Genomic DNA, 26035 nt, shown 5'->3' on the forward strand with positions numbered 1-26035 from the left:
CGTCTGCTCCTTCCTTTCCTCCTTTCTTTCTTTCTTTCCCCCTGCATCCACCTGGGTGCGATCTGGGCGCGCTGCTCCTCCTCGGGAGCTCGGGCTGCGTCACTGGGGCAGGAAGGTTCCCTGAATTCAGCATTCCAGAGCCATTCCTGGCTGGGAGCAGCACCAGGCAGAGCCTGCCTGCCTTGGAGGGGGCTGAGAGACAGGAGCTGGAGCAGAGAGCGAGCAGAGAAACCCCTAAAAACCCCTGTTTAGGCCATGGAAACGGGGAGTGCAGCCAGGACAAACGGCACTGCCAGCAAGCCTGAGGACGTGAAGAGCCCAAGTACCCCCAAAAAAGAAGAGGAAGCCAAGAAGGCCACGAGCCCTGGCGGAGGTGAGAAAGAAGCTATAAAAGGCACGGGCGGCGCTGCGTTGGAGACAGGGCAGATCAAGAGCTCCCTCTTCTCTGGGAGTGACTGGAAGAGGCCCATCATTCAGTTTGTGGAGTCATCCGACGAGAAGAGGTCAACCTACTTCAGCATGGACTCGGCTGACTCCAAGAAGATGCAGTTCAACAGCGGCCAGATCGGAGACATGAGGAGACCAGGCCTCAACTTCCCGGAGAAGGGCGACCTCAGGAAGTCCCTCTTCTCCTTGGATTCCAAAAAGAGCTTCCTGCCCGCTGACGGGGAAGGGAGGAAGTCCCTGTTCTCTGCGGGGGACCTGAAGAAATCCTCCCTGCCCCTGGTGGAGACGGGGGACCTGAGGAGACCCTTCAACAAGGCCGAGCGCGCGGCGGGCTCGCGGCCCCGCGTGAAGCTGGAGGACGTTCTCTGCGACTCCTGCATCGACAACAAGCAGAAGGCTGTCAAGTCCTGCCTGGTGTGCCAGGCCTCCTTCTGCGAGCTGCACCTCAAGCCCCACCTGGAGGGAGCGGCGTTCCGGGACCACCAGCTGCTGGACCCCATCAGGGACTTCGAAGCCAGAAAGTGCCCTGTGCATGGCAAGACCATGGAGCTGTTCTGCCAGACAGACCAGATGTGCATCTGCTACCTCTGCATGTTCCAGGAGCACAAGAACCACAGCACGGTGACAGTGGAGATCGAGAAGGCAGGCAAAGAGGTAATTTTATCTTCCTTTCATTCCTCCTTTCATTCCTTAGGCTCCCAGCAGCCTGCAGATGTCACAGCACAGCCTTTGCTCCCCCGCTCAGGTCATTTTTGGGGTGGAATCCTGGATGCAGTGGTGCTGGTGGGCAGTGTTCAGTGGACACTGATATTTCCTGGCTGCTGTTTCCATGGGATGGGTGCTCTCCTGATCCTGGCTGCAGCAGCAGCTCAGTGCTAGAGTTGGGCTGCAGGCTGCATTTAGGGATGGAGAACCTGGCTGCCAGCACACCTGGCTTCCAGCAGAGGCTGAATCAAAGCCCTAAATGCCAAGTTTTTAAAAATCTTCTTGAGTTTTGGCAGTGGTTGTGTGGTGTTGCCCACAGAAAGGTGGGCACTGCTCAGGGTCAGCACCTCCAGAATACAAATTGTCAAATCAGTGCCTGCTAAAGTTTCTCATGGGTGCTAATGACTATTGAAAATTGCTATCTCAGCTCCTGAGAGTGACATTAGGTTTTGTTTTTTTTTTTCTTTTCTATTGAGCCACACCTATGGAAAAAATCTTTTGAAGTTTAGATGGAAAAAAAACAAAACCCTGGTGCAAGCACAAAACCCTGGTGCAAGCACAAAACCTGATCATTTCCCCTGAAGTGTTACTACAGCAGGTTCAGAGGATGGACATCCAGGGAGATTTCACTAATGAAATGTCTTTCACCTTTGTTTGCTCAAAGCCTCCTGTTGTTTGCTTTCTGGGTGGATGAGGAGGATTTCACTTGTTCTAGCAAAATTCAGGGTCTCACCACATTTGTTGCTGCACATCCCCGTGGTAAAAGGGAGAAACTTTCTAAGCAGACAGGACAGGGGAGATGGCAATAAAGAGACCTGTAAAATATTAATTATATAAAACAAGGTGCCTGGAGTCACACGGGCAGAACCTGGAAGGGCACTAAGATCTCCTAAACCCCAAACCAGTGCTGGGTGTGGTGACCAGGCAGACACTGTGAGAAATCCTTGAGTTCCCTTAATGGGAAGAACAATTTTACTCTTTCCAATGAGCTGGGAAGATTCACCTCATCAGGCTGAAAGAGCATCTTGTGCAGAGCTTATCTCTGGCTCCTCTGGTCTTTTCTTGCCATGTCACCTCCAGCTGGCAGCCCTGCTGAAACCAGACAAAGCCTTTTCCACGTCTCAGACAGCCTTTCCCAAATTCCTGCAGGGCTTGCCAGCCTGCTGTTTGTTCCATAATTGCCTGTCCTCGTGGTTTTGATGTCAGCCCTGACATAAAGCTGTGCCTGGTGTCTGCCAAGGTGTCCAATTCCTGCCTGGAATGAAGGGAGCAGCTGCTTCCTGAGGAAGCAAAGCTGCTCAGATCCTTCCTCCTGTGGCTGGAGACACCTCCAGCACCTTGATTTTAAAGGTACAGCCATGGATGAGCAGAGAATGGGATTTAAATGCTGTTTGATTCCTGTCTCTGAGTCCTTGTACCACCTTTAGCTCTGCTGCTACTCAGCCTAGAGGATTTAGGATTTATCAACATGAATCATGCCCCTGTGTTTCTCCTGACAGAGCCTGATCGTGTTGCAACTTGAGAGAGCATTCACTCAGACAAAAACAATTAGCAGCAAAGCTGTTGCCTGCAAATGTTTGTTCACACCTCTGATCTATTCACCAGAGGTGGAGCCTCAGCAGGAGACACAAAGAGCAATGAATATTTCCAAGCCCCCGGTGTCTAACACCTCTCCTTATCGAGTCAGCCCAGCTGGAATTTGTGACCACAAACTGGGAGGGTGCCTGGTGCTGCTGCCCTTTTGGGAGGGAGAAGTCACAACCTCACACCAGGTCACCCCTGTCCCTGCCCTGTGCTCCCAGCTTGGCATCCCAGCAGCTCCAGAGGAGCTTTAAAACCTCCAGATCCATCCTGCCACTGGAATAAAGCTGTGTCCTGGCAGAGCTTTTCACTTTAATACCTCCAAATCTTGTGCCACTGGAATGGTGACCAGAACAAAGCTGTGTCCTGACAGAGCCTTTCACACCCTGCTGGATGTCCAGGATTTGTCTGCAAGGATTTCCTCATCCCTGGCTCCAGAACTGGAGAGGGCTCCAGAGCTGGGGTTTGTTTTGCTGCGCTGCCAACCTGGGAGCTCAGTGACTTGGTGGCACAGAAGTGTCACAGAATAAGCTTGGTTTAGGTGCATCTGCCCTCCAGGTCTGCAGAATTAATGCAGATTTCAGCCTGGCTTTGCTGTGGGCCTGTAGGGAGGAGAGGGGCTGTGCTTCAGAGCTGGGAAAGGAATTAGGAAACGCTGCTTGTCTCACGGAGCAGACAGAGCAGAGCAGAGGAATGCAAACAAGCCAGAACACAGACACCTATAGTTAGGGCAGTGCAAAGGCTGATATCTCTGTCCCAGACAGAGAACACAGCAGCATCTTCCACTTTTCAGGAGCCTGGGGTGAGAGTCACTCACCCCCTGTTCCTGCTGAGCAGACACAAGTGAGAGAAAGGCACAGGGACTCAGACACTTGTCCTGACTTCCCACCCAGTGCTATTTGCCTATTTTACCCAGCAAACCTTTAATGCTCTCCCCAGATCCACTTTGCATTCATTTCCTGCTGCAGGTTTAAAGGAAAAGTAACAGTTTGCACCAGAACCAGTACAAAAAACCAGCCAGGAAAAGCTCTGTGAGGCTGGGGAATAACAACTCACACCTGAAAAGTGAGAATGCTCCACAGCAGCGTGCACAGGCCAATAAAACCCTGATTTATCAGCAGAGCCCCCCCTTGGAGCCAGCATCCTTCATTCTGAAAGGGGATCCTTCATCCCAAACCTGTTCTACAGGGCTGCTCTCCAAAGGAGACAAATTCACCTCTGCCTGCCAGTCCCAGAGCTGGAAATACCCTGGCATTGCCTTCCAGCAGCAGCCCTGGTGCTCAGCATGCCAGGTCAGCTCTGCTGAAAAACACTTTGGTCTGGTTGTTTTTTGCTCTAATTCTTTATCTTTTAAAGCAAAGCTTGCTGTGGGTACAGGAAGGGGAGCTGGGTGTTCCTCCTTCCCACAGAGCTGCCTTGAAAAGGGGAGTTTTTTACAAAGGATGAGCCAGGCTTTGAAGAAAACCATCCACAGAGATGGATCCAGAGGGGCTCCCATCCCTGCATCACTGTCACTGAGCAGAGAGCAAACAAAATTAACCCTTGGAAGGGCTTGGGGGCCTTCAGTGTGGCTGTGGGGTTTTACCTGCACCAGCTGTGGCTGCTCTGTGGACGCAGCTCAAAATAAATTTGTCTGTTTGCCTGAATTGTGCATTAATCCTCTACACTGAGGACAGAATCCAGGCAAAATCCACTGGTTTGCCAGCAAGGAATTCTCTCCAAGGGCTCAGCTTTTCCAGGGGCATTTTATGGGATGCTGGCAGAGTTTTCAGGGGTTTCATTAACAGAAGCTGGGATGGGAAAATGCCCCCAGCAGGAATCATGTCCCAAGCATCCCCCTGACTTTTTCCTGGCCCTGCACTGGGACAAGGAGCTGGAGCAGCACTTGTGCAGCTTTGCCTTGGTTAATTAGCAGAGCTCTCCCAGGCTGGGGACACAGGGCTGTTCCCAGGGTGTTCAGGGCATGATGCTGCTTGTGCTGCCGCTGCCTCCTTGCACAAAGCGCTTGCATCATCGTGCAGGGCTCTGTAATCTCCCATCTGCAGCTCCTCCACGGCACCAGGGCTGGGTTCAGCTCTTTGGATGTACACTCTGAACTTTCACTGAAGCCTCTTAACTGCCCTAATTAGCTGAGGCCTTAATAGGGGATCCAATCTGAGCGTGAAGGTTCTCAGTGCCTTCGTTTCTCAGCCTGCTGTGCTTAAAAAATTGTCTAAATCTGGATTTCCTGGCTTTTCCCCACACTGTTCTGGTTATTTCTGCTCTGGGGGACCCCCACCATGGGGGTGTTGCTGTTTTATCTCTCATTAGGATCTTCTGCACCCCAAATCCTCCAATGGATTTGTTCTAGAGGGTCCCTCAAGGATTTCTGACCCTGGAAAATCTGAGAAACGTGAAGACAGATGGGAGTTTTCTCTTGGGGAGTGAAGCTGAGGCGCTGCCCTAACCCCTGTGGCCCCATTCTGTGACTGTTTATCTGTGATATACATGGGCAGCCAAAGCAACCTCCCAGGCAAAAAAAGGTCTTAAAACCATCAGGAAATCACCTCCTGACCCCTTGGTGTTGTGCTCCACCTCCAGAGAACCCTTCCTGAACCCTTCTGCCCATGCCACCAGTGCTTCCACTATTCCAGACTCTCCCTGCACCTCTCTTTAACATTTCCCCCTGTATTTAGGGTGGGTTTTTTCGTAGTATTTATTTAATTTCATGCAGCACCCCACAATCCCACCTCCCTTCACCTCCCCTGCCCCTGCTGCGCTCTGTGCTGGTGTTTCCCCTTTGCCAGATCGGGCTGAGTGTGGGATTTGCATCCTGGCCATTGGGACCATCTCTGTCATTTCCATTTGCAAGTCATAAACCTGCTCCAAATTGTTGTGTGCCTCTGCTCCTAAGTGGCTGCTCCATCCCACACCACCTTTCTGGGGGGGTGTTTGAACTGCTGGGAGTCACGAGCACTTTTACAAATAATAGTTCCCAAAATTCCTTGGAGACCCATCTTAATTAAAAAGGACCATAAAAGCATAATATTGTTATCACCACCTTCCAGCCATCACCTGATTTTTTTTTTTTTTTCCTGTCATTTTCTCTGCAAATCCCTTGAGTTTGGGAGTGTCTACGTGGCTGTGAAAGTTCTGCTCTTCCCCAAAAATTCCTTTCAGTCCTTCTCTGTAGGATTTTACTGCCATTCTTATAAGGATATCCTGATTTTTGGGGATGAGGAGGGAAATAATTGCTCTGGAGGTGAGATTTTTACAACTTCACAAGCAATCAATGCCACTTGTATGCAGCTTTGTGGCTCAAGGAAATCCCTGGAATTTGGGTGTAATTTCTCACATTGGTTAATGCAGTGGATAAACGGATCTAAAACATTTTCATCTCATTGCATTTCCCTGCTGTGCAGAGTCTCCATGCACAGGACATCTCCCCCTGCACGTGGGAATGGAAACCAGCAGGAATTCCTCCGAGTCACTCTCTTGAAAATGTGAAAATTATGGGATCAAACTCCTCTCTTTGTTCTTTCCATCAGTAGCAGGGCAGATTTTCTCATCTGGAAGCCAGTGTGGGCTCCCTGGTGAAGCTGTGCCACAAAATCCTTCCCTGTGTGCCCTGAACCCTTGCAGAGGGTGAGAATCAGCTCATGGCAGCCTTCAGGCCACTGCTGAGGGTGTGTGGGTAATATTTAGTGCTCTGCTAACTCCTAAAAACAACGTGAGGTTGCAGCTTTTGTGGCACTGAGACACCTCTGAGCACACTTCCCTTTTTTCTGCCCACTTTTCCTGCGTTTTATAAAGCAACAAAACCACCATCCAGCCATTGTCCCTCCACAAACAGAGATTTTCTGAGTTGGAAAGGCCAGCAGTTGTTGGCTCTCAGAGCAGCTGTGCTGGATTCCAGCTCCAGAGGCTGTTCAGACGCTTGGCTGGCATCAGCACAAGAGCTCCTGTCTGGGCTGGTTCACAGCCTCTTCCCCGCTCTTCATTTCCAGTGCAGAACCGAAAACCCTCAAACTCTGATCAATAAAGACCCGGATTTTCATGTTCCACTGCATTCTTGGACGGACAGCTGGAGTGTGAGAGTGGATTTATCCATCCATGCCTCTAGTTGTTGGCCTGAATTTCAGTGGTTTGGGTTGATTTAATGATTTTGCAGAAGATCCCACATGACCAGCAGGTTCTCAGGACTCTCCTGACATGACAGAACACAGAATTTCTGCCAGCTCTGAAATTCCTCAACAGCTCTGGGCTGGGTGTCCCACAGCCATGTTGCCTCCAGCCATGGCTGAGGCCAACCTGCACACACATGAAATGCAGAAATGCCCCCAAAAAAGGCTGGGGCAGGATCTGTGGGGCAGGGATGGAGAATGGGAACAACCAGGGAGGGATTGCTGGAGTTAACGGGGCAAAACTTTGCCAACATCCAGGCCCAGGGCTGATCCAGGGAAAAAATGATCCCGGGAAACAGTGACACCAATTCCTGTGCAGGTCTCAGCTCTGAGCCTCTCTGGGAAAAAATGACCCAGGGAAACAGTGCATGGTCTGCACTGCCACAAATTCCTGTGCAAGTCTCAGCTCTGAGCTTCTCTGGGAAGCCACTGCACAACAAAATGCAAATGATCCCAGTGAAGTTGCTGATCTCAGCCCAGCAGGTTGACTACACCTCTTCCCTCCTCCTTTTGTGGCCTTTTTTTTTTTTCCCCCTTTTCAATTTTTTTTTTTTTTCCAAGCATTCCCCAGCTCCATCGCTACATGAAAGCTCTCAATTCAGAGCAAATTAATCCACAATCCTGTCTAAACAGAATTCCTGCCGGAGGCATCATCCTCTTGTTGCAACACTCGTCAAACGTCATTCCGTAATTACATGAAAACTGTTATTGCTGCACAGGCACACCCTGGGCTGGGCCCTGCTCTGCACACACAGCTGAATTTTGAAACAGCTCCCTTCCCCTGCAGCTCATGACTCCCATGTGATTAAAGGCAGCCTGGGAGGTGGGTGCTGCTGCTTTGCTGAGGGAGCTGAATCTGCTGGGACGGTGCCCGCTGGCAGCACGGGATGCCCTCTGCAGCCTGGACCTCCCTGCTGCTCTGCTCTGCTCAGCACAGCAGCGTGGATGTGTCCTGGTTTAGGGAAAATTTGGGAGAAAAACCTCCAAAAGGGGGCCCCTCCAGAAAGCAAACCCACACCAACCAGTTTGGGAAGGATTCCTCAGAGAGAAGTGGAAAGAACCTGTTTATTTAACAGGCACAGCACCCCCCAGCACACAGAATGAACAATACCAGTGACACCACTCTGTCACTGCTCTGAAAAAGATGACAAATTCAGAAAGTCTCTCTGGGGGTGGTCACTTTGTTCTCAGTCCCTCCTGTGCTGGGGCAGCTGCTGCAGCCACAAGGTGCAAACTCTCAGTGTTTCCCAGGCCCCAGCCCGGAGCAGGTTCGAGTAGGCCCAAAAAAGGGAAAGGAGAAACAGTCCAGGGAATATTTGGGCTGCTTAGCTAAACTAACTAATGAGCAGGAGCAAAAAAGCAAGAGCAAAGCAGGAGCAAAGCAGGAGCAAGAGCAAAGCGAAAAGCAAAGCAAAAAGCACAAGCAGCACCCATGTACTGCCCTGTCTGTGTGTCCCACCAGCCGTGGGGGAGCGGCTGAGAGCAAAACCAAAACAAAACATTCACTCTGCAGAGCCAGTCTGGAAGGCAGAGAACATGATATCCAGCATGAACAGAACACAGGAATGGGGATACAGCATCACAACTCACCCTAGGACAGGATGCCGTGGGACAGAGAAACGGCAAGAGTTTCTCACAGTGGCTTGTGAGAACTTTCAGGGAGTTGTAAGGATGTGTAACTTGTTAAGTACAAACAATCTGCAGGTGGTGTTGTTCTACTTGGTCTCCACACAAGGACGGTGTGAGAGGAAGGTGTTTTTGTTAAGTAGCCAATCAAATAGAATATATGGTATCACTCCATAAAAACCACGCAGTTCTCTTCAATAAAACCTTTGCTCTTTCTGCAGTCCTGCCTCTCACCTGTCCCTGTGTCATTCTCGGTGCAAGAGTGACACAGCAGGGCTGGTGGAAGGGGCCACCCTCAGCCCCAGCTCACCAGGCTCCCTCTCCTCTCCTCTCCCCACAGACAGAGCTGTCTCTGCAGAAGGAGCAGCTGCAGCTGAAGATCATCGAGGTGGAGGATGAGGTGGACAAGTGGCAGAAGGAGAGGGACCGCATCAAGGTGCGTTTGAAGGGTCCAGTTCCCCTCTCCCTCCTGTAAGCCCCGGTTCCTGCTCCCCTCCTCTCCCACATCCCTCCATCCCTTCCCCACTCCATCCCTTCCCCAGCCCTTATCTCATCCCCAGCCCAAACTCCGAGCCAAATCTTGGAAACAACAACTCCCACTGAAGTCATCTTGCGACATTCCCTGCGGGGAGATGCAGCCCTGATGCAAAACCAAGGCACCTCCCTGCTCTGGCTCCTTTTTTAGGTCCTTTATGGCCCTTCCATCACCAGTAGCCAGGCAGATTTAGAAACAAAATCCACAAATAACCTGCAGGAGGGCTCTGGGTTGCCCAAACTGAGATAAGAGAGCAGGAGCAGATGAATTTACCCACACAAATATCTTATTTATGGTGGAACAGCTTATTTCCATGCTGAGAGAGGGCTCCTTTGTAATTCTTGCACTGTGGTAAGGGTTGGAATAGAGTCATGGTATTATTTTTTTCATTTATAGCCTAACTGAATAAAGCAGTGAAAGCACAAGTTGGAGACACCCCAGAAAATTTGCATAATATTAACAGGCAAAGCCATTCTTCTCCCTTTTATGTGGTGCAAGCACATTGGCTCACCAGCTCTGCTTTTCATCTGCTTTATTATTACTATTATTATTATTATTATTATTATTGGAAACCTGACCTAGAAATTCTGACTCTCAATATAGTTACATCCCCAGTCCTTCTCAGGAATATTTCAGAGGCACCTCGAGGTCAGGCTTGTAAAAAGAGTTTCAGCACCTTTCATCCTTTGAAATAGTGGGAATTTGGTTCTCAAATAATCCAGGAGCCAGAGCCCTGATTTAGAAGGTGACAGAGTGTTTTTAAATGTCACCTGTGAGTGCATGAATTGAAATGGGAGATCTGCTCTTACCGCTGGGAAGGCAGTGGCCCTTTTGGATTGCATCCATGTGAATATTGCAGGAACAGGTATTGCTTCTCTTGGCACAACTTTCCTGCAGCTGAGACTTGCCTAGCTGGAGTTTCCATACTCTAAATGCTGAATCCTTGGATTTATCCCCCTCTGTGTTTCTCTGTTAGCAAAGAACTCAGTGAAATTTTAATATTTGCTTGCTCCTCTTTCCCGCTGCGTCCTCTCTCTGCCCCTTCCCCACCCAGAATTACACCACCAACGAGAAAGCCACGGTGGACCAGCACTTCAAGGAGCTGATCCGTGACCTGGAGAGGCAGAGGGATGAGGTGAAGGCTGCCCTGGATCAGAGGGAGAAGATTGCCTCGGAGAACGTGAAGGAAATCGTGGATGAGCTGGAAGAGAGGGCGAAGCTGCTGCGGGAGGACAAGGAGAACAGGGAGCAGATCCACCAGATCAGTGACTCCGTGCTCTTCCTGCAGGTGACCCCATTTCCCTTTCCTTTGTCCTTGTGAGGACAGGATTTGTCCCAAAGACAATCCCAAAGAAGTGTGAGATGTGTGACCTCTCATAGTGAGAGAGATGGGAGACTGAGTGGTGATCAGAATCCAAATTTATTGTGGCCTACATGTGCTTATATATTACTATATACCCTGTGCTTATATGCTATTATATACCCTCATTTCCCTTTCCTTTGTCCTTGTGAGGACAGGATTTGTCCCAAAGACAATCCCAAACAAGTGTGAGATGTGTGAACTATCAGCAATGGTGAGACACTGAGTGGTGGTCAGAATCCAAATTCACTGTGGCCTACATATGCTTGTATATTATTATATACCCTCATTGCCCTTCCCTTTGCCCTTGAGAGGATGGCATTTGTCCCAAAGACAATCCATGTGTGAACTATCAGCAATGGTGAGAGACTGAGTGATGATCAGAATCCAATATTTTTGTGGACTACATATGCTTATATACTATTCTAGGCTAGTAATTTTTTACTACAATAATTGTGTTAATCATCACATAAACAAACTTCTACACTCTGCAACATCTCTTGCTTGCAGAAGTTGATTCTTCTTTTCCTGTCAGCCAGTCTTGATTCAACCTCCAGTCTTGATTCCATCCTCAATGCTCTGCTTGTTCTTGCCAAGGCATGCTGATTATCAGATCTCTTGTGCTAATCAGGTCCAAAACACTCTGTGGCTTGTGTGCCCCAATGTGAACCTTCCCCAGTTCCCATCCAGGGCAGGGATTCATGGGGACATTTGGAGCTGTCTCTGCTCTGGTGGGTGAGGAATGGACCTGGACATGCCTTTGGTTTGTATGGATGGCTGCAAACCATGGACAGAACACCTCCCTGCCCACCTTCCCTGCTCTCCTTTCTGTGACCGTGTTCACGGGGGTGCCAGGATGAGGGAAGAGACCAGAACGTTGACTCCATGTTTCAGAAGGCTGATTTATTATTTTATGATATATATTATATTAAAACTATACTAAAAGAATAGAAGAAAGGATTTCCTCAGAAGGCTGGCTAAGAATAGAAAAAGAAAGAATGATAACAAAGGCTGGTTACTGACCAAGACAGTCCAAGCCAGCTGGGCTGTGATTGGCCATTAATTAGAAACAACCACATGAGCCCAATCCCAGATGCACCTGTTGCATTCCACAGCAGCAGATAACCATTGTTTGCATTTTGTTCCTGAGGCCTCTCAGCTTCTCAGGAGGAAAAAATCCTAAGGAAAGGATTTTATAAAACATGTCCGTGACACCTTTCCGCTTTCGGATTCCAACACCAACCAGCTCCCTCCAATTCAGCCTCCACACCTTTATGCTCCTCATTCATGCAGTCCCTTTCTCTGGCAGGAATTTGGGGCTCTGATGAGGAATTATGTGCCCCCTCCATCCCTCCCCACCTACAGCGTGCTGCTGGAAGGGGAGAGCATGAGCCCATCCATGGGGCTGCTCAGGGATGATCTCCTCAACGTCTGCATGAGGCACGTGGAGAAGATCTGCAAGGCAGACCTGGGCCGCAACTTCATCGAGAGGAACCACATGGAGAACGGTAAAACGTCCCAAATATTCCCCTCCCTGCTTCCCTGGAGGGCAGGCTCAGGGGTGGTGAGGATGGTGAGCACTCCTGGTGAGGAAGAAAGCAAGCAAAGACCTGGGGGGGAAGTGGGAGAAGCGACTCCTGTAGCTGGAATTAATTCTGGAAGATGAGAGTTAGAAGAATGTGAATTCTGGAATATCAGAGTGGGGATGGAATCAGCTGAACTGCCAGGGATTTAGGGTATCTCATACAGGACACCAAACTGGCCCCACTTCCCTGATTTTTGGTTCATTTTAGGGTTTCATGTTTGGGATTTAATGTGTGGAGTCAAGAGCAGCCACCCTTCCCTCCTGCCCTGTGCCAGGCCCCAGCAAACCCCTGGAAGTTTAGCAGGACATTTTCCAGGAGGGGAAACTCCACAGATCTGCTGAGGCAGCTCAGTGAAGGGTGAATTCACACAGGTGAAATGTGGGATGGCGAGTTTGAAACCCCATTTGTACGCTCAGCACATGGAGGGTGCTGGTGTGACATCAAACATTACAAGTGCGGGGTTTCAGCACTGAAATACCCTGCAAGCACCTGCCACTGAGAAGGAAATATTTGAAAATGTAATTTTCCAAGTAAAAAATGGCTCCATTTGGGTGTTGCAGCAATAACTTGAGCTGGAATGATTCTGATAATGTTCCCTGTTCCACTTGGGACAGCTTTCCTGCCTGCCCTGACCCAGGGTGTTCACTTCAGTGGTGTTTGAGGTGAACGGAGAGGTCACAGCCACCACCACATCAGCAAAACCAATCTTTTAACTTTATAACCCACTTCCTCACAATTAGCTGTGAATAAAGGACTTGTCTTGCATCAGGCTCACACCTGAGATCAGGACAGGGCACCACAACGGGGCTGTGCTGCACTTGCAGACCTTTGTGACCCTGGGCACGTTGCCCAATCCCAGGGGATGACCTCTGGCAGCAGGGATGGCAGTGAGTGGTGATCTCACCTGGATGGTTCTCCAGGAGAGCAGGGATGAGTGGTTATCTCACCTGGATGGTTCTCCAGGAGAGCAGGGATGGAAATCACTGGTTATCTCTCCTGGATGATTATCCTGGGATAGCAGGGATGAGTGGTGATCTCACCTGGATCGTTCTCCAGGGATAGCAGGGATGGGTGGTGATCTCACCTGGATGGTTGTCCAGAACAGGGATGAGTGGTGATCTCACCTGGTTATCACACCTGGATGGTTGTCCAGGAGAGCAGGGATGAGTGGTTACCTCACCTGGATGGTTATCCTGGGATAGCAGGGATGGCAGTGAGTGGTGATCTCACCTGGTTATCACACCTGGATGGTTCTCCAGGAGAGCAGGGATGAGTGGTTATCTCACCTGGATGGTTGTCCAGGACAGCAGGGATGGCAGTGAGTGGTGATCTCACCTGGTTACCTCACCTGGATGGTTATCCTGGGATAGCAGGGATGCCAATGAGTGGTGATCTCACCTGGTTATCTCTCCTGGATGGTTGTCCAGGACAGCAGGGATGGCAGTGAGTGGTTACCTCACCTGCTTATCTCACCTGGATGTAATCTCCCAGCCACTGAGGAAGCCCAATACCAGGGCAGCAGTGGGTGATATCAGGATAAGTGGCACCCTGCTCTTCCAGGAGGATGTGGGAGGCCAAAAGGTGCAGGAATAACCTCAAGGACAGCTCATGCAACACAGGAGCTGAGGAACTCTGCTGCAGATCTGCAAGATCTCTGATAATTCACTCAAATTCACAGTATTTACTGGAGACCCCTCCTGTATTAATAATTACACTGCCCAGAGCCATCATTCTCCATCAGACATGAATTGAATGGACCAGATCCTTCTGGACAAACCTTTCAGGAAGGTCAGGGATCCCACAGTGCTCAGGATGCACAGCCAGATGCAGGTTTTAAAACTCTCCCTGTCTTTAAAGTAGCACCAGAAATTGAATATTACTCATCTTCCATCACTGCAACATTCCTGTTAGAATTCCCAACACTCCACATGCTCCAGAATTACTGAGAAATTTGACAATACCTCAATATCAATAGATGACAAACAGATGCAAAAATCACTTCTGTGCATTTGTCTTTCTTTGTTCACCTGAAGCTGTGCAGAATTTCCATCTGCTGGGTTTTGCTGGTCCTGGAGCATTTTCCTTGGGCATTTTTAAAACCCAACAAGGTTCTGCAGCCCCTCAGTTGTGGTAGCTCAGGATAAAGCCTGATTACTTCTTGATTATTTTAATTGGGGTCCCCTCCATGTTATAGATGCCAGAAGCCCTTGTTTTTTATGTGAAATCCATGGAATCCAAGTGCCAAAATAGTTTTTAAACTCCTGCCAGAAACCTGGGTGCTTCCAGGAGCTTTACCAGGGACTCAGCTTGGATTCTGCCCTAATGAAAAGCTGGGAAATGTTATTTATGGTGAGTCCCAGGAGCTTCAGAGCTCTCCCTTCTCCAAGCCACGGTTACAGATGAAAGAGGGCAGCACTCTGCATCCAGTGGCTGCCAGGGAATTAAATCCATTAAGGAACTGTGGAGTTATTAACTCAGACTCCCCCTGAGTCACTGCAACAGATTCATTTGCAGCTGGCTTGATCTTCCACTGTAAAAAAAAAAAAAAAACTTCCCAGGAAGAAATATTATATTAATGGAATGAAAGCTGCTTAATAGCAGACTCCAAAGGGAATCCATGTCCTTTTAGTTGTCATAACAGGTACCTGTGTGGTGAGGAGACAAATAACCAGGGAGCTTAAATAGCACTGAAAGGAATGGGAGAAATAAAAGAAAAGTTTGTTCAGTGACTTGAGAATCAAAGAATGGAGCTATTTAAACATGAAAACTGAATTTACTTCCTTGCAGAGAACAATGGGTTTGCAGAGGCCTCCAAAGAATGTTTTTATCAGCAAGTGTGGTGATAAAGCCTCATTTCCTGTGAGTCGGTGTCAGAAACCCACACCTGGGCTGTGTAGGTGTAAGTCTGATCCAGGAAACCTGAACCAGCCCCCCCTGCCCAAGAGTTTAGAGCTGTTTGAAGCTCAGCTTTAGCATCTCTCTATAAGAACTGGAGAAGCCAACCCGTGTAACCCTCCCAGGAGTGATTTCTGGAGCTCTAAAGAGTGGCAGTTCTCCATCAGCCAGGCTGTGCTCAGGCTGAACACACAACAGGAGCCAAACTCAAACTTTGGGAGTAATTTTTAGCCACACAACAGCATTTTGGTAGGAAAATGCCTCAACCCTCAGATCTCCCTATGGATTTTAGAAGATTCTGTGTTTGCTGTGAGGTCGAATGCTTCACCTGGGCTCTGCCTCTGAAGAAACCTTTTATTTTAGACCCTGGCCAGCTCCAGAACTGCTTTAGCTGCCAGGCAAAGATGCCCCAGGGGGATTAAAGAGCCCCAAAGTGCATCCCTGTGCTCCCTGGACCTGGGGGTGCTGGTGATCAGCACCTGGACATGAGCCAGCAGAGTGCCCAGCAATGGCTCCTGGCCTGGGTCAGGAATGGTGTGGCCAGCAGGAGCAGGGAGGTCACTCTGCCCCTGTGCTTGGAGCTGGTGAGGCCACACCTGGAGTGCTGTGTCCAATTCTGGGCCCTCAGTTTGGGAAGGACGTGGAGATGCTCAAACACAGGGATGGTGAGGGGCTGGGAACACAAACCCTGTGAGGAGCTGGGGCTGTTCAGCCTGGAGGAGAGGAGGCTCAGAGGTGCCCTCATTGCTCTCCACACCTTCCTGAAGGGAGGTGCAGACAGGTGGGGTTGGTCTCTGACAGAACCAGAGGACGCAGGCTCAAGCTATGGAAGGGAAGGGATAGGTTGGATATTGGGAAAAAATTTTTCACCAAAAGAATTATAAAGCACTGGAATGCTCTTCCCAGGGAGGTGGTGGAATCACCATCTCTGGATGTGTTTAAAAACAGACTGGACATGGCACTGGGTGCTATGGTCTGGTTGAGGTGTGAGGGCACAGGTTGGGCTCGATGATCTTGGAGGTCTCTTCCAACCTCATCATTCTGGGATTCTGTGATTAATTCTGTGATTCTGTGACTCTGTGATTCTGTGATTCAGTGATTCTGCAATTCTGTGACTCTGTGACTCTGATTCAGTGATTCTGCAATTCTGTGACTCTGTGATTCTGCAATTCTGTGACTCTGTGATTCTACAATTCTACAATTCTGTGACTCTGTGATTCTGTGACTCTGTGATTCTGCAATTCTGTGACTCTGTGACTCTGTGACTGTGATTCTGTGATAAATTCTGTGATTAATTCAGTGATTCAGTGATTCTGTGACTGTGATTCTGTGATTAACTCTGTGATTCAGTGATTCATGCCCTGCTCTCCCTCCCCAGGGGATCACCGGTTCATGATGAACAACTACGAGTGGAACCAGCCTGACAACCTGAAGAGATTCTCCATGTTCCTGTCTCCCAAAGGTAAGGATGGCATCCCACAGCTGGGCAGGCTCCCCTCCACCTCAGGAAAGGAACTTCACACGATCCAGCCCAAAATTTGCTCTTTTCCACATCTCAGATCCATCCCTCTGCACGTTTTCTCTCCAGTTACAGAGCTTTTGCCTCAAAGCAGGCAGAAAAGGTGATCAGTTTTATGGGGAAGAGCTGGAGTGGCTGAACTCTATCCAAGAGTGAATATAGGGGAGTTTTTACATGAATTTCCAGGATAAAATCAGAGTTTTTCTCCATCCAAAGCTTATCTCTCTGTGCTATCAAGTGAATGCTGCATTAAGATTTTACTTTCACCACCAAACATAATTTTTCCTTACAGGGAAAGGACAGAAGAAGTGAGGAATATGTCCAAAAAAAAAACAAAAATCAGGAGTCTGTAGCTCCTCTGTGAGCTCTGACAAGAGCCCTGGGGATTTGCTTGTCCCACTTGCAGTGTGGTCACTGCAGGCTGAATTTTTGGACTGAACCAACGCTTCCAACACATCCAGCTCCAAAATCCCAGTTGGAATTCCTAAACTGGCATCAAGAGCAGGGAGCTGAGAGTGCTGAAAGCCCGGGGAAGGCGAGAAACAAAAGAACAGGAAGGGTGGCACAAAGCAAGCGACCAAATTTCAGCCCTGCCTGGGTTTGCCAGGTGTTCCCAGCTGCTGCTGTGGGCAGGGACAGGGACCCTCCCTGAGGGCACATTCCTGCCCTGTGCTGGTGTTTCCTGAGGATAACCCAGACCCCAACACTGAGCCCTTTGTCTGGGTTGCCACTTTGCCCTTTTCTGCCCTTTTCTGCCCTCAGCCCACGCCTGGCAGCTCCCTGAGGATGTTTGGAGCGGGGCTGGCATTCCTGTTTCTGTGCCAGCAGGGCTCTTCCCGAGCTCAGGGGCAGAGGGGTGGTTTTCTAGACCTGAGTTTGTTTTTCTGCTCTCTTTCCTCAGGGTTTGCAGGCCCTGTGCTGTCAGGGAAGTTCTGCTGAGACCAGACTCAGCCCTGCGCCCAAAACTTTCCAACCCTGAGGGAAATCTGAAAATCAGTTTTAAACATAGCACAAGCTGAGCTTATCTCTACCCAAAATCTGGAGCTTTCAGATGGAAACAGCCCCGAAGGCATTAAAGGGGTGTGACAGGGAGGAACAGCAGGCAGTGCCATCCCCTGGGATGGGGACAGTGCCCAGCCTGGCAAAAAGGAAGGGGAAAAGAAGGGAAAAGCCATTTTGGCAGTGGCACAGCACGGTCAGTGAGTGCTGAGCTGGGATCCAGCATTTCAGGAGGGACCCCCAGGCCCTGCCAGGTCCATGTGGTTTGTGTCCAGAGCAGAGTGAGGCTGCACAGCAATTCCCCTCCTCCTGCTGGCTGTCCAGAGCTGGGGGATGCTTTATCCCAGCTCCACATCCCTGTTTTCCTGGAAACACACACAGTGCTGCCTTCCCAATTACTCACTCTGTGTTTGCTATCAACAAAGTGACTCTGGCCAAAAACAAGGTGGGCCATGATTGCTCACAGAGCCTGTGCTGGATGGGGATGGAGCAGGGCCAGGGCTCAGGAAGGATCCAGATGATCCATGGTTGGACACAGAGCCTGTGCTGGATGGGGATGGAGCAGAGAAAGGGCTCAGGGAGGATCCAGATGATCCAGGATTGCACCCAGAGCCTGTGCTGGATGGGGAAGGAGCAGAGAAAGGGCTCAGGGAGGATCCAGCTGCTGGAACCATTCCAGGGGGGACTTTGGGAGCAGCATGAATCAGTAGGCAAAGCAGGAGACGTGACCCACTTGGCTCGCAGACTGGCTGGCCAAGGATCAGCCCATGAATAATGCACCATCCCCAGCATCATCACTGAGCTCTCCTGAGCTCCCTGTGCCCTGTCCCTGTGGCAGCCAAGTCCAGCAGTGCAGCTGATTGCATCTCTGTTCAAGAATCCCAAAAAACAGGAGGGGGAAAAAAGCCGAGGACCACCCTCTGCATTGTGTCACAGCCTTGGAATCCTTCAGTATCTCATGGCAGCTTTGCTGCACACCCTGTTTGCAGGCTGGGTCGCTGCAGATTCTGCCCCAGGCCACGGTGGAAATTCTGTTTGCTGGATTGGGGAATGCTCTGTGCTGATTGCAGCAGCCCAGACTGGGGAACTGCTTGGATTCCAGCTGAACCTATTGCGTTTGAACCCTGCTTAAATTCAAGACTTCCACTGCTCCTGAATTTCATAATAAATGGCTTCAAGCTGCAAGATAGGAGGTTTAGATGGGATATTAGGAAGAAATTCTTCCTGCAAGAGCGGTGAGGCCCTGGCACAGAGCAGCTCTGGCTGCCCCTGGAGCCCTGGAAGTGCCCAAGGCCAGGCTGGACAGGGCTTGGAGCAACCAGGTGTCCCTGCCCATGGCAGGAGCTGGAATGAGATTATTTTTAAGGTCCTTTCCAACCCAAACCATTCCAATATTTCCTTGCAGGAGTGACAGGATGAGGCAGAGGGGCATAAACACTTCAAACACTGCCCCAAAGACAGAGGAGCAATCTGTCCAGCTGCTCCACGCTCCTTTCTGACCTCTCCACTGAGCTTTCTTCTCCTGGTGTGTCAAACAGTTTGGCCAAAGCCAGGAGGAGGCTGGAAAAATCACCCTGGAATGAAGAGTAGAAGGGGCTCAGGCACACAGAGAGAGAATTGTGCACACAGAAACACATCTCAAACAGAATTGTGTGCACAGAAACACATCTCAAACAGAGAAGCAGTCCACAGGATGGCAGCAGAGCAGCTCCAAGGATCCTTCTTTTTGCTTTTCTGGGTGCTCAAAGGGCTTTATTGCCTCCCCTACACACCAGTGTGTGGCCTGGTGGGAGCCTGGGGCACTCACCTGGCACAGGGCAGGGAAATGTTCCTGTCCTGGTGCACACACAGGGCAGGGAAATGTTCCTGTCCTGGTGCACACAGGGCTGGGAAATGTTCCTGTCCTGGTGCACACACAGGGCAGGGAAATGTTCCTGTCCTGGGACACACAGGGCAGGGAAATGTTCCTGTCCTGGTGCACACACAGGGCAGGGAAATGTTCCTGTCCTGGTATCTCTGGAGCACTGAACCCCCAGCTCTGCCTGCAGAGCTCTCACATGGAGTACCCAAACCCAAACCTGCAGCTCTGTGGCACTGGGAGCTCTGCTCACTGCAGGAGAAGAGTTCTTCTCTCTCTGTTCCCCGTTCCCCATCGCCCAGGGGTAAAACCCAGGCTCTCCTCTGCTGCCTGGGCCCTGATTTCTGCTCTGGGGCTGCTCCCAGCTCGGTGGGGACCTTTCCTAGAGCAGTGCCAGGCACAGCCTCGTCAGGAGCCCACTGCTGAACTGGATGCTCTTGTTTTACAGCCAATTTCAACCCACGGTCATGGGAATTTTCCTCCTTCCAAGCGACCGAGGAAACACTTGGTACGGGTAATTCTGCCTGCAGCCTGAGAGGATCTAACCCCCCGTGCCACAGCTTTCTGCCTCACTAACCCACCTCTCCTGCTGCCCCTCTCAGCTGCCCTGGCACCTAAAAAACCCCAGAGCCAGCCCCTGCTGGGCTATGGCACGCAGCCCAGCCAGGGAAAGGCACCCCTGGTTCTGCTTGGTCACAGAGAAAGGAGGTGCAGAAACACAGGAGGCGGTTGGCAAAGATGCCCAGAACACTCAGAGCACCCTGGGGAGGTTGTGGCAGAAGCAGGAGGAGACTCCAAGTACTCCCAGCCAGTCTCAGAAGCACAAGGTGCTTCGTTCTATCACACCTTTTATTAATGAGAGCTATTTGTACCTCTTAGGTGTCCTTGTTCTCTAAGGAGGATATTCCCAACTGGACATTAAATCCCCCCTTTTGTCCTGAATTCTGTGGTTATTCCTTTAGTGATGGGGGGACATTAAAACCCCCATTTTTTCCCTGAATTCTGTGGTTATTCCTTTAGTGATGGGGGGACACTAAAACCCCCATTTTTTCCCTGAATTCCGTGGTTATTTCTTTAATGATGGGGGGACATTAAAACCCCTATTTTTTCCTGAATTCCTTGGTTATTCTTTTAATGATGGGGGGACATTAAAACCCCCATTTTTCCCTGAATTCTGTGGTTATTCCTTTAGTGATGGGGGGACATTAAAACCCCCATTTTTTTTCCTGAATTCCTTGGTTATTCCTTCAATGATGGGGGGATATTCCCAGCTGGAATATCCTGTGTTCTCAAGGACACAGCCTGGCCCACGTTCATGCCTTTTCTTCCCAGATCCCCATCTTCCTTTCCCTTCCCATTTTCCTCCTTTGCTTCCTTCCTCCAAGGTCCTCCAAGGTCCATCCTTTCCTGCTCCCTGGAAGCAGCCAGGGCCACCCTGCCTGGGGAGCTCTGGTGACTCAGGGCCACACCTCAGCCAGGGCTGGGTCCCTCTCATCTCCCTGCTCTCAGATTCCTTCCTGACCCCGAGGAGGCCAGGAGGGGAAGCTTTGATGGTCTGGAGGAAGCCTGCAGTGCTGGGAGGAAGGGCAGTGCTGGAGTCATCCCTCCTGCCCCAGGGAGCTGCTGCTCTCCAGCCACACCTGCACTCTGGGGCTCTCAGGAGAAAGGCTGGGCCCTGCCTGGAGGCTGGCATCACCTCACACCCACACACAGCTCTGACAGTGCTCACAGGGGTCCCGGGATGAGGGAAGGGACAAGGAGCTGACTCTGTGTTTCAGAAGGCTTGATTTATTATTATATTATATTATATTATATTATATTATATTATATTATATTATATTATAGTATATATTTATATATTTATATATAAAATATATTTATATATTTATATATTTATATAAATATAAATTTATATATTTATATAAATATATATTTATATATTTATATATTTATATATAATATATTATATATATTATATATTTATGAATTTTTATATATTTATATATATTTTATATATTTATTTATTATATTATATTAAAACTATACTAAAAGAATAGAAGAAACGTTTTCATCAGAAGGCCAGCTAAGAATAGAAAAGGAATGAAATGGCTCTCGGACAGAGAGTCTGAGCCAGCTGGGCTGTGATTTGCCATTAATTAGAAACAACCACATGAGCCCAATCCCAGATGCACCTGTTGCATTCCACAGCAGCAGATAACCATTGTTTGCATTTTGTTCCTGAGGCCTCTCAGCTTCTCAGGAGGAACAATCCTAAGGAAAGGGATTTTTCAGAAAGTACCATGGCTACACAGAGCTGCCTGCCCTCACCTGCCTCCTGTCCCTGAGAGAAGAAAGGGACCAGAGGCCCAAGGGGCTGGTGTCCCCCTGAGCCAGGTGGAGGCAGTGTCACGGGGCTGTTTGGAACTGCCCCCCTGCAGCCCTGTGGAATAACAAAAACCTCTTTATCTTCCAGTAGGCAATGGCACTAAGCTGCCTTTTCAGTTCTCCTCGGTGGGACAGAATCCGCCCGGTGACTTCAGCAAACAGTCTGATGGGAGCCTCTTCACTAAGACCGGTACTAGGAACTGACTGTTCCCCTTCCTCCCGCCCTTTGAGGTGCCAAACCCCCCTCAAATGCCTTCCTGTCCCGTTTGAGGTGCCAAACTCCCTAATCTGCCTTCCTGCCCTCTTTGGGGTGCCAAACCCCCCTAATCTGGCTTTCAGTCCCATTTGAGGTGCCAAATTCCCTAATTTGCCTTTCTGTTCCATCTGAGGTGCCAAACCCCCCTAATCTGCCTTCTTGCCCCATTTCAGGTGCCAAACTCCCTAATCTTCCTTCCTGGTAATAAGAGGAATTAGTACCTTATCCTCTGAGGAGGATATTCCCAAGTGGACATTAAAAACCCCATTTTTTTTCCCCTGAATTCCGTGGTTATTCCTTCTGTGATGGGGGGATATTCCCAACTGGACACCTTTTGGCACCTTTGAGGTCCCAAACCCCCTCATCCTGCTGTGCCTTCCTCCCACCCCTTTGAGGTGCCAAACGCCCCTAATCTGCCTTCCTGGTAATAAGAGGTATTAATACCTCTTAGGTATCCTTATCCTCTGAGGAGGATATTCCCAAGTGGATATAAAAACCCTCATTTTTTTCCCTGAATTCCCTGGTTATTCCTTCAGTGATATTCCCAACTGGACACCTTTTGGCACCTTTGAGGTCCCAAACCCCCTCATCCTGCTCTGCCTTCCTGGAGCAGCACCTTGGCCTCCCTGCCAATCTCTGAGGCACCTGCCCAGAGTGACTCTGCTGAAGCAGGGCAGCAAGGATTGTTAAAAACCATTCAAGTTTTATTTAGGGAACAGGTGGAGGGATTTTAAATTTTGTTTGTAATGGGCAGGGATAAATTTTAGATGATTCTTGAGGAAGACACCATTTGCCCCTCTAGTTTCCTGGCTGTAAAATAACACAAACAGCATAACCTTAAAAAAAAAAAGAATTCAGGAGCTGCCTCACCAAAACCAAACCCTCATTCACCACCTCATCACCCTGCTGTCACTTCCCACCCGGGGTGGGATCCAGGTGCTCCAGGACCTGCCAAGCAGAGTCAGGCGTGATTAATTTGGGATGCTGGGCCATGGTGACATTGGCTGTGACACTGCTGGGGGGCTGGAAGGGGGTCAGGGCTCCTCAAGCTGCCGGAGGAGCTGCAGGAAGGCCAGGCTCAGCTCTCTGCACTAATTAAACAGCCTGCAGTGCTCTCTGCAAGAGCCACAACGCTGACTTTGGGACTCGGCCTGAATTTAATTGGTCTGATTGCATTCCACCTCTCTGCATTCCTCAGACATTTTAATTAGCCGGCCCTTCTCTGCTGCCTTTTCCTGCCTGATTGGGTGGTGGCAGAGGCATCAGTCTGTCGGGCTGTCTGTGTGTCCCACCCGGGGCACGGCTGCATTTCCACGTTGAGCAATGCAACGCTAATGAGGTGGCACTTCCAGTCCTGCTGCTGCTCCCGGGGACAGCGCGGGGGTGGCAGTGGCAGGGGCTGTGTGTGTGACTGCGTTTTGTGTCGTCACAGCCTACCCTTCCATAGTGAGGCACCAGTCTGCAAAGGTGACGCCACAGACGTGGAAATCCTCCTCCAAGCAGTCTGTATTGGTAAGGAAAAGAATAATTTTTGTTCCTTGGGGGAGCTTCAGGAATAAGGATGGGTCATTTGGGAGCGTGGAAATGAAAGTTTCAACCCCACTGCTCCTGTTCAGGATGCAGATTAACCCCCCCAGCACTGATCAACGCTGCAAAAATGATGTTTTGAAAAGGTTTTGGTCTAAAATGTGATGCAGAAATAGGGACAGTGCAAATGCTTTCAAATGGCGCTGATAGCACTTTTCCCTGTCACCCACTCTGTGTCACTGTGTGACATCCGCAGAGTGTCAGTGACACCAGACACAACCACAGCAAAGTGATCCTGTCCTGCAGTGGCCAATGCAGCACCCCAGGTGAGGGGTCAGGAACCCCCACAGCACCTCTGAGCCCCTGGCTTCACACTGACCATGACAAGAGGCACAGGGCAGTGACCCAGTGATGTTTTAGGGCCTGTAGTCTCAAATACACTGCCCCAGGAGCACCCAGCTAATCTGGTTTTATTCACACTGTGCTGATCATTAAGGCCTTGCATGATCTGGATTAAGTTTGTCGAGCTTTCGCCACCACAAATGGAACATTTTGTTTATTTATTTTTTTTTTTTTTAAATTTCTGGTTGCACATTTTTGAGAGATGATTTATTGTTTGGCGTAAGGAGCAGAGAGCATTCCCACACTGAGGGAAACCACACCAGGTAGAAATTGAGGGCTGCAGCTGGATCTGCCCCATTTTCAAGGCTCCCCAGGAGGAGAATTCCCATGGAAGGGATGTTCCTTGGGAGATTCTCCCAGGAAATCCAGCCTGGAGCCTTTGAAGGCGCTGCAGCAAACCAGCAAAACTCTGCCATCCCTTCTGCCTCGGGTTTGACCTCTAAAACATCATCCCCCACATCCTTTGTGTTTCCAGGGATTTTTCTTTAATCCCCACAGAGAAAATCTGGGTGACTTCTCCCACCATCCCTTCCCTGTGTCCCTTCCTCTCCTTTTTACACATTTATAATGACCATTTCCTTTTTATAGCCAATATTCACCACACAGCCCTGAACCCAACAACTGAGCTGATAAATATAAGCATTTCAAAGCACCAAAATAGAAATACATACTGCAGTATCTCTGCAGGAGCTTTTATGGTCTGTTGGGCCAATAATCTGGCTTTTAAACCAGCCTTTAAATGTGCATTTAAGTAATATGCATTCTAAAAGGTCTGTAAATATGAATTTTCACAAAGGACTGGGCTGTTTAAGGAGGAAGGTCTTTTTCACACCCAGGGAGCTGTTTTAAATGAAGCCCCCCTCTTTCATATCTTAATTCTGTTGGAAATTAGAGCCAGAAAATGAAGAGAATGTTGATAAAAGGGAACATTGAGCAGGGAGATGGGCTGGGCTTGCTCTGGTGTTTCCTGCTGTTCAATAGGGCTGCACCAAAAGGGGCCTGGGGGGTTTCTCCCACCTTCTGCACCTGAGAACAAACCCAAGGCAGACTGGGCTTTAAAACATCAATTTTTTCCTGAATCCCATGGTTATTCCTTCAGTGGTGGGGGGGATATTAAAAACCCCCATTTTTCCCTGAATTCAGTGGTTATTTCTTCAGTAATGAGGGGATATTAAAACCCCCATTTTTTTCCCCTGGATTCCATGGTTATTCCTTCAGCTGTGGGAGGATATTCCCAGCTGGACATTAAAACCCCCATTTTTTCCTGAATTCCATTTTTTCCTGAATTCCCCTTCTATGATGGGGGGATATTAAAACCCCCATTTTTCTCCCTGAATTCCATTGTTATTCCTTCAGTGATGGGGGGATATTCCCAGCCAGGCTGCAGATTGTGCAGCCAATCTAGAATATATATTTTATATATATTTATATCAAATATATGTACTATTTATATATTATAACATAACTAATTAAAATTATAGTATAACATAAATATAGAAATATACTATTTCTATATTATAACATAACTAATTAAAATTAAAGTATAATATAAATATATAAAATAAAATATTTTAAAATTAAGTTAAAATGGAAACATTTTATTATATTGTATTCTATTAATAAATATTTTTAAAGTCTTATAGTTAAAAGTGTAGAGTTAAATTAGTAGAATTTAATTAATTAATTATATTTAATTTAAATTAATTTAAATTAATTTTAAACTTTTAAAATTAAATTATAAAAACATAGATTAAACGATATAAAAATAAAATAAAGTATTTTAAAATTAAGTTAAAATCGAAACATTTTGTTATATAGTATTTTATTAATAAATATTTTTAAAGTCTTATAGTTAAAAGTGTAGAGTTAAATTAGTAGAATTAAATTAATTAATTATATTAAATTAATTATATTTAATTTAAATTAATTAAATTAATTTTAAACTTTTAAAATTAAATTATAAAAACATAGATTAAACGATATGAAAATAAAATAAATAAGCCGCATCATGAAAAACAATTCGAAAATCCAATTCCTTGCAGCACCGAGGCAGGAATTAGTGAGATGAGGGTGGATGGGAGGGGAAAAGGAGGGCTCAGACTGACGTGCCCCAAATTCTCCCTTGCAGTCCCATTATCGCCCCTTCTACGTCAACAAAGGCAACGGAGCCACCTCCAACGAGGCGCCCTGA

General features: G+C 48.6%; 1 protein-coding gene across 1 annotated transcript; it reads left to right on the forward strand.

Moving 5' to 3' along the window:
* Window positions 1–255: 255 nt before the first annotated feature.
* TRIM29 (tripartite motif containing 29) lies at window positions 256–26035 on the forward strand. Its single transcript, XM_036397536.1, has 9 exons — window positions 256–1101; window positions 8863–8958; window positions 10112–10345; window positions 11727–11925; window positions 16277–16360; window positions 19723–19788; window positions 21748–21849; window positions 23348–23427; window positions 25973–26035. Exons 1-9 carry the CDS (start codon window positions 256–258, stop codon window positions 26033–26035), a joined length of 1770 nt encoding a protein of 589 aa, XP_036253429.1.

This window comes from Molothrus ater, chromosome 22 (assembly GCF_012460135.2).
Source record: "Molothrus ater isolate BHLD 08-10-18 breed brown headed cowbird chromosome 22, BPBGC_Mater_1.1, whole genome shotgun sequence".
NCBI classification, from domain to species: domain Eukaryota; kingdom Metazoa; phylum Chordata; class Aves; order Passeriformes; family Icteridae; genus Molothrus; species Molothrus ater.

Bases quoted from the DNA above. Each gene is read 5' to 3' on its own strand.
- TRIM29 (XM_036397536.1), top strand. From the start codon at position 256: ATGGAAACGGGGAGTGCAGCCAGGACAAACGGCACTGCCAGCAAGCCT. The intron at 8,959-10,111 runs GTGCGTTTGAAG...TTCCCCACCCAG, and splicing joins AGGAGAGGGACCGCATCAAG to AATTACACCACCAACGAGAA. The intron at 21,850-23,347 runs GTACTAGGAACT...GTGTCGTCACAG, and splicing joins GAGCCTCTTCACTAAGACCG to CCTACCCTTCCATAGTGAGG.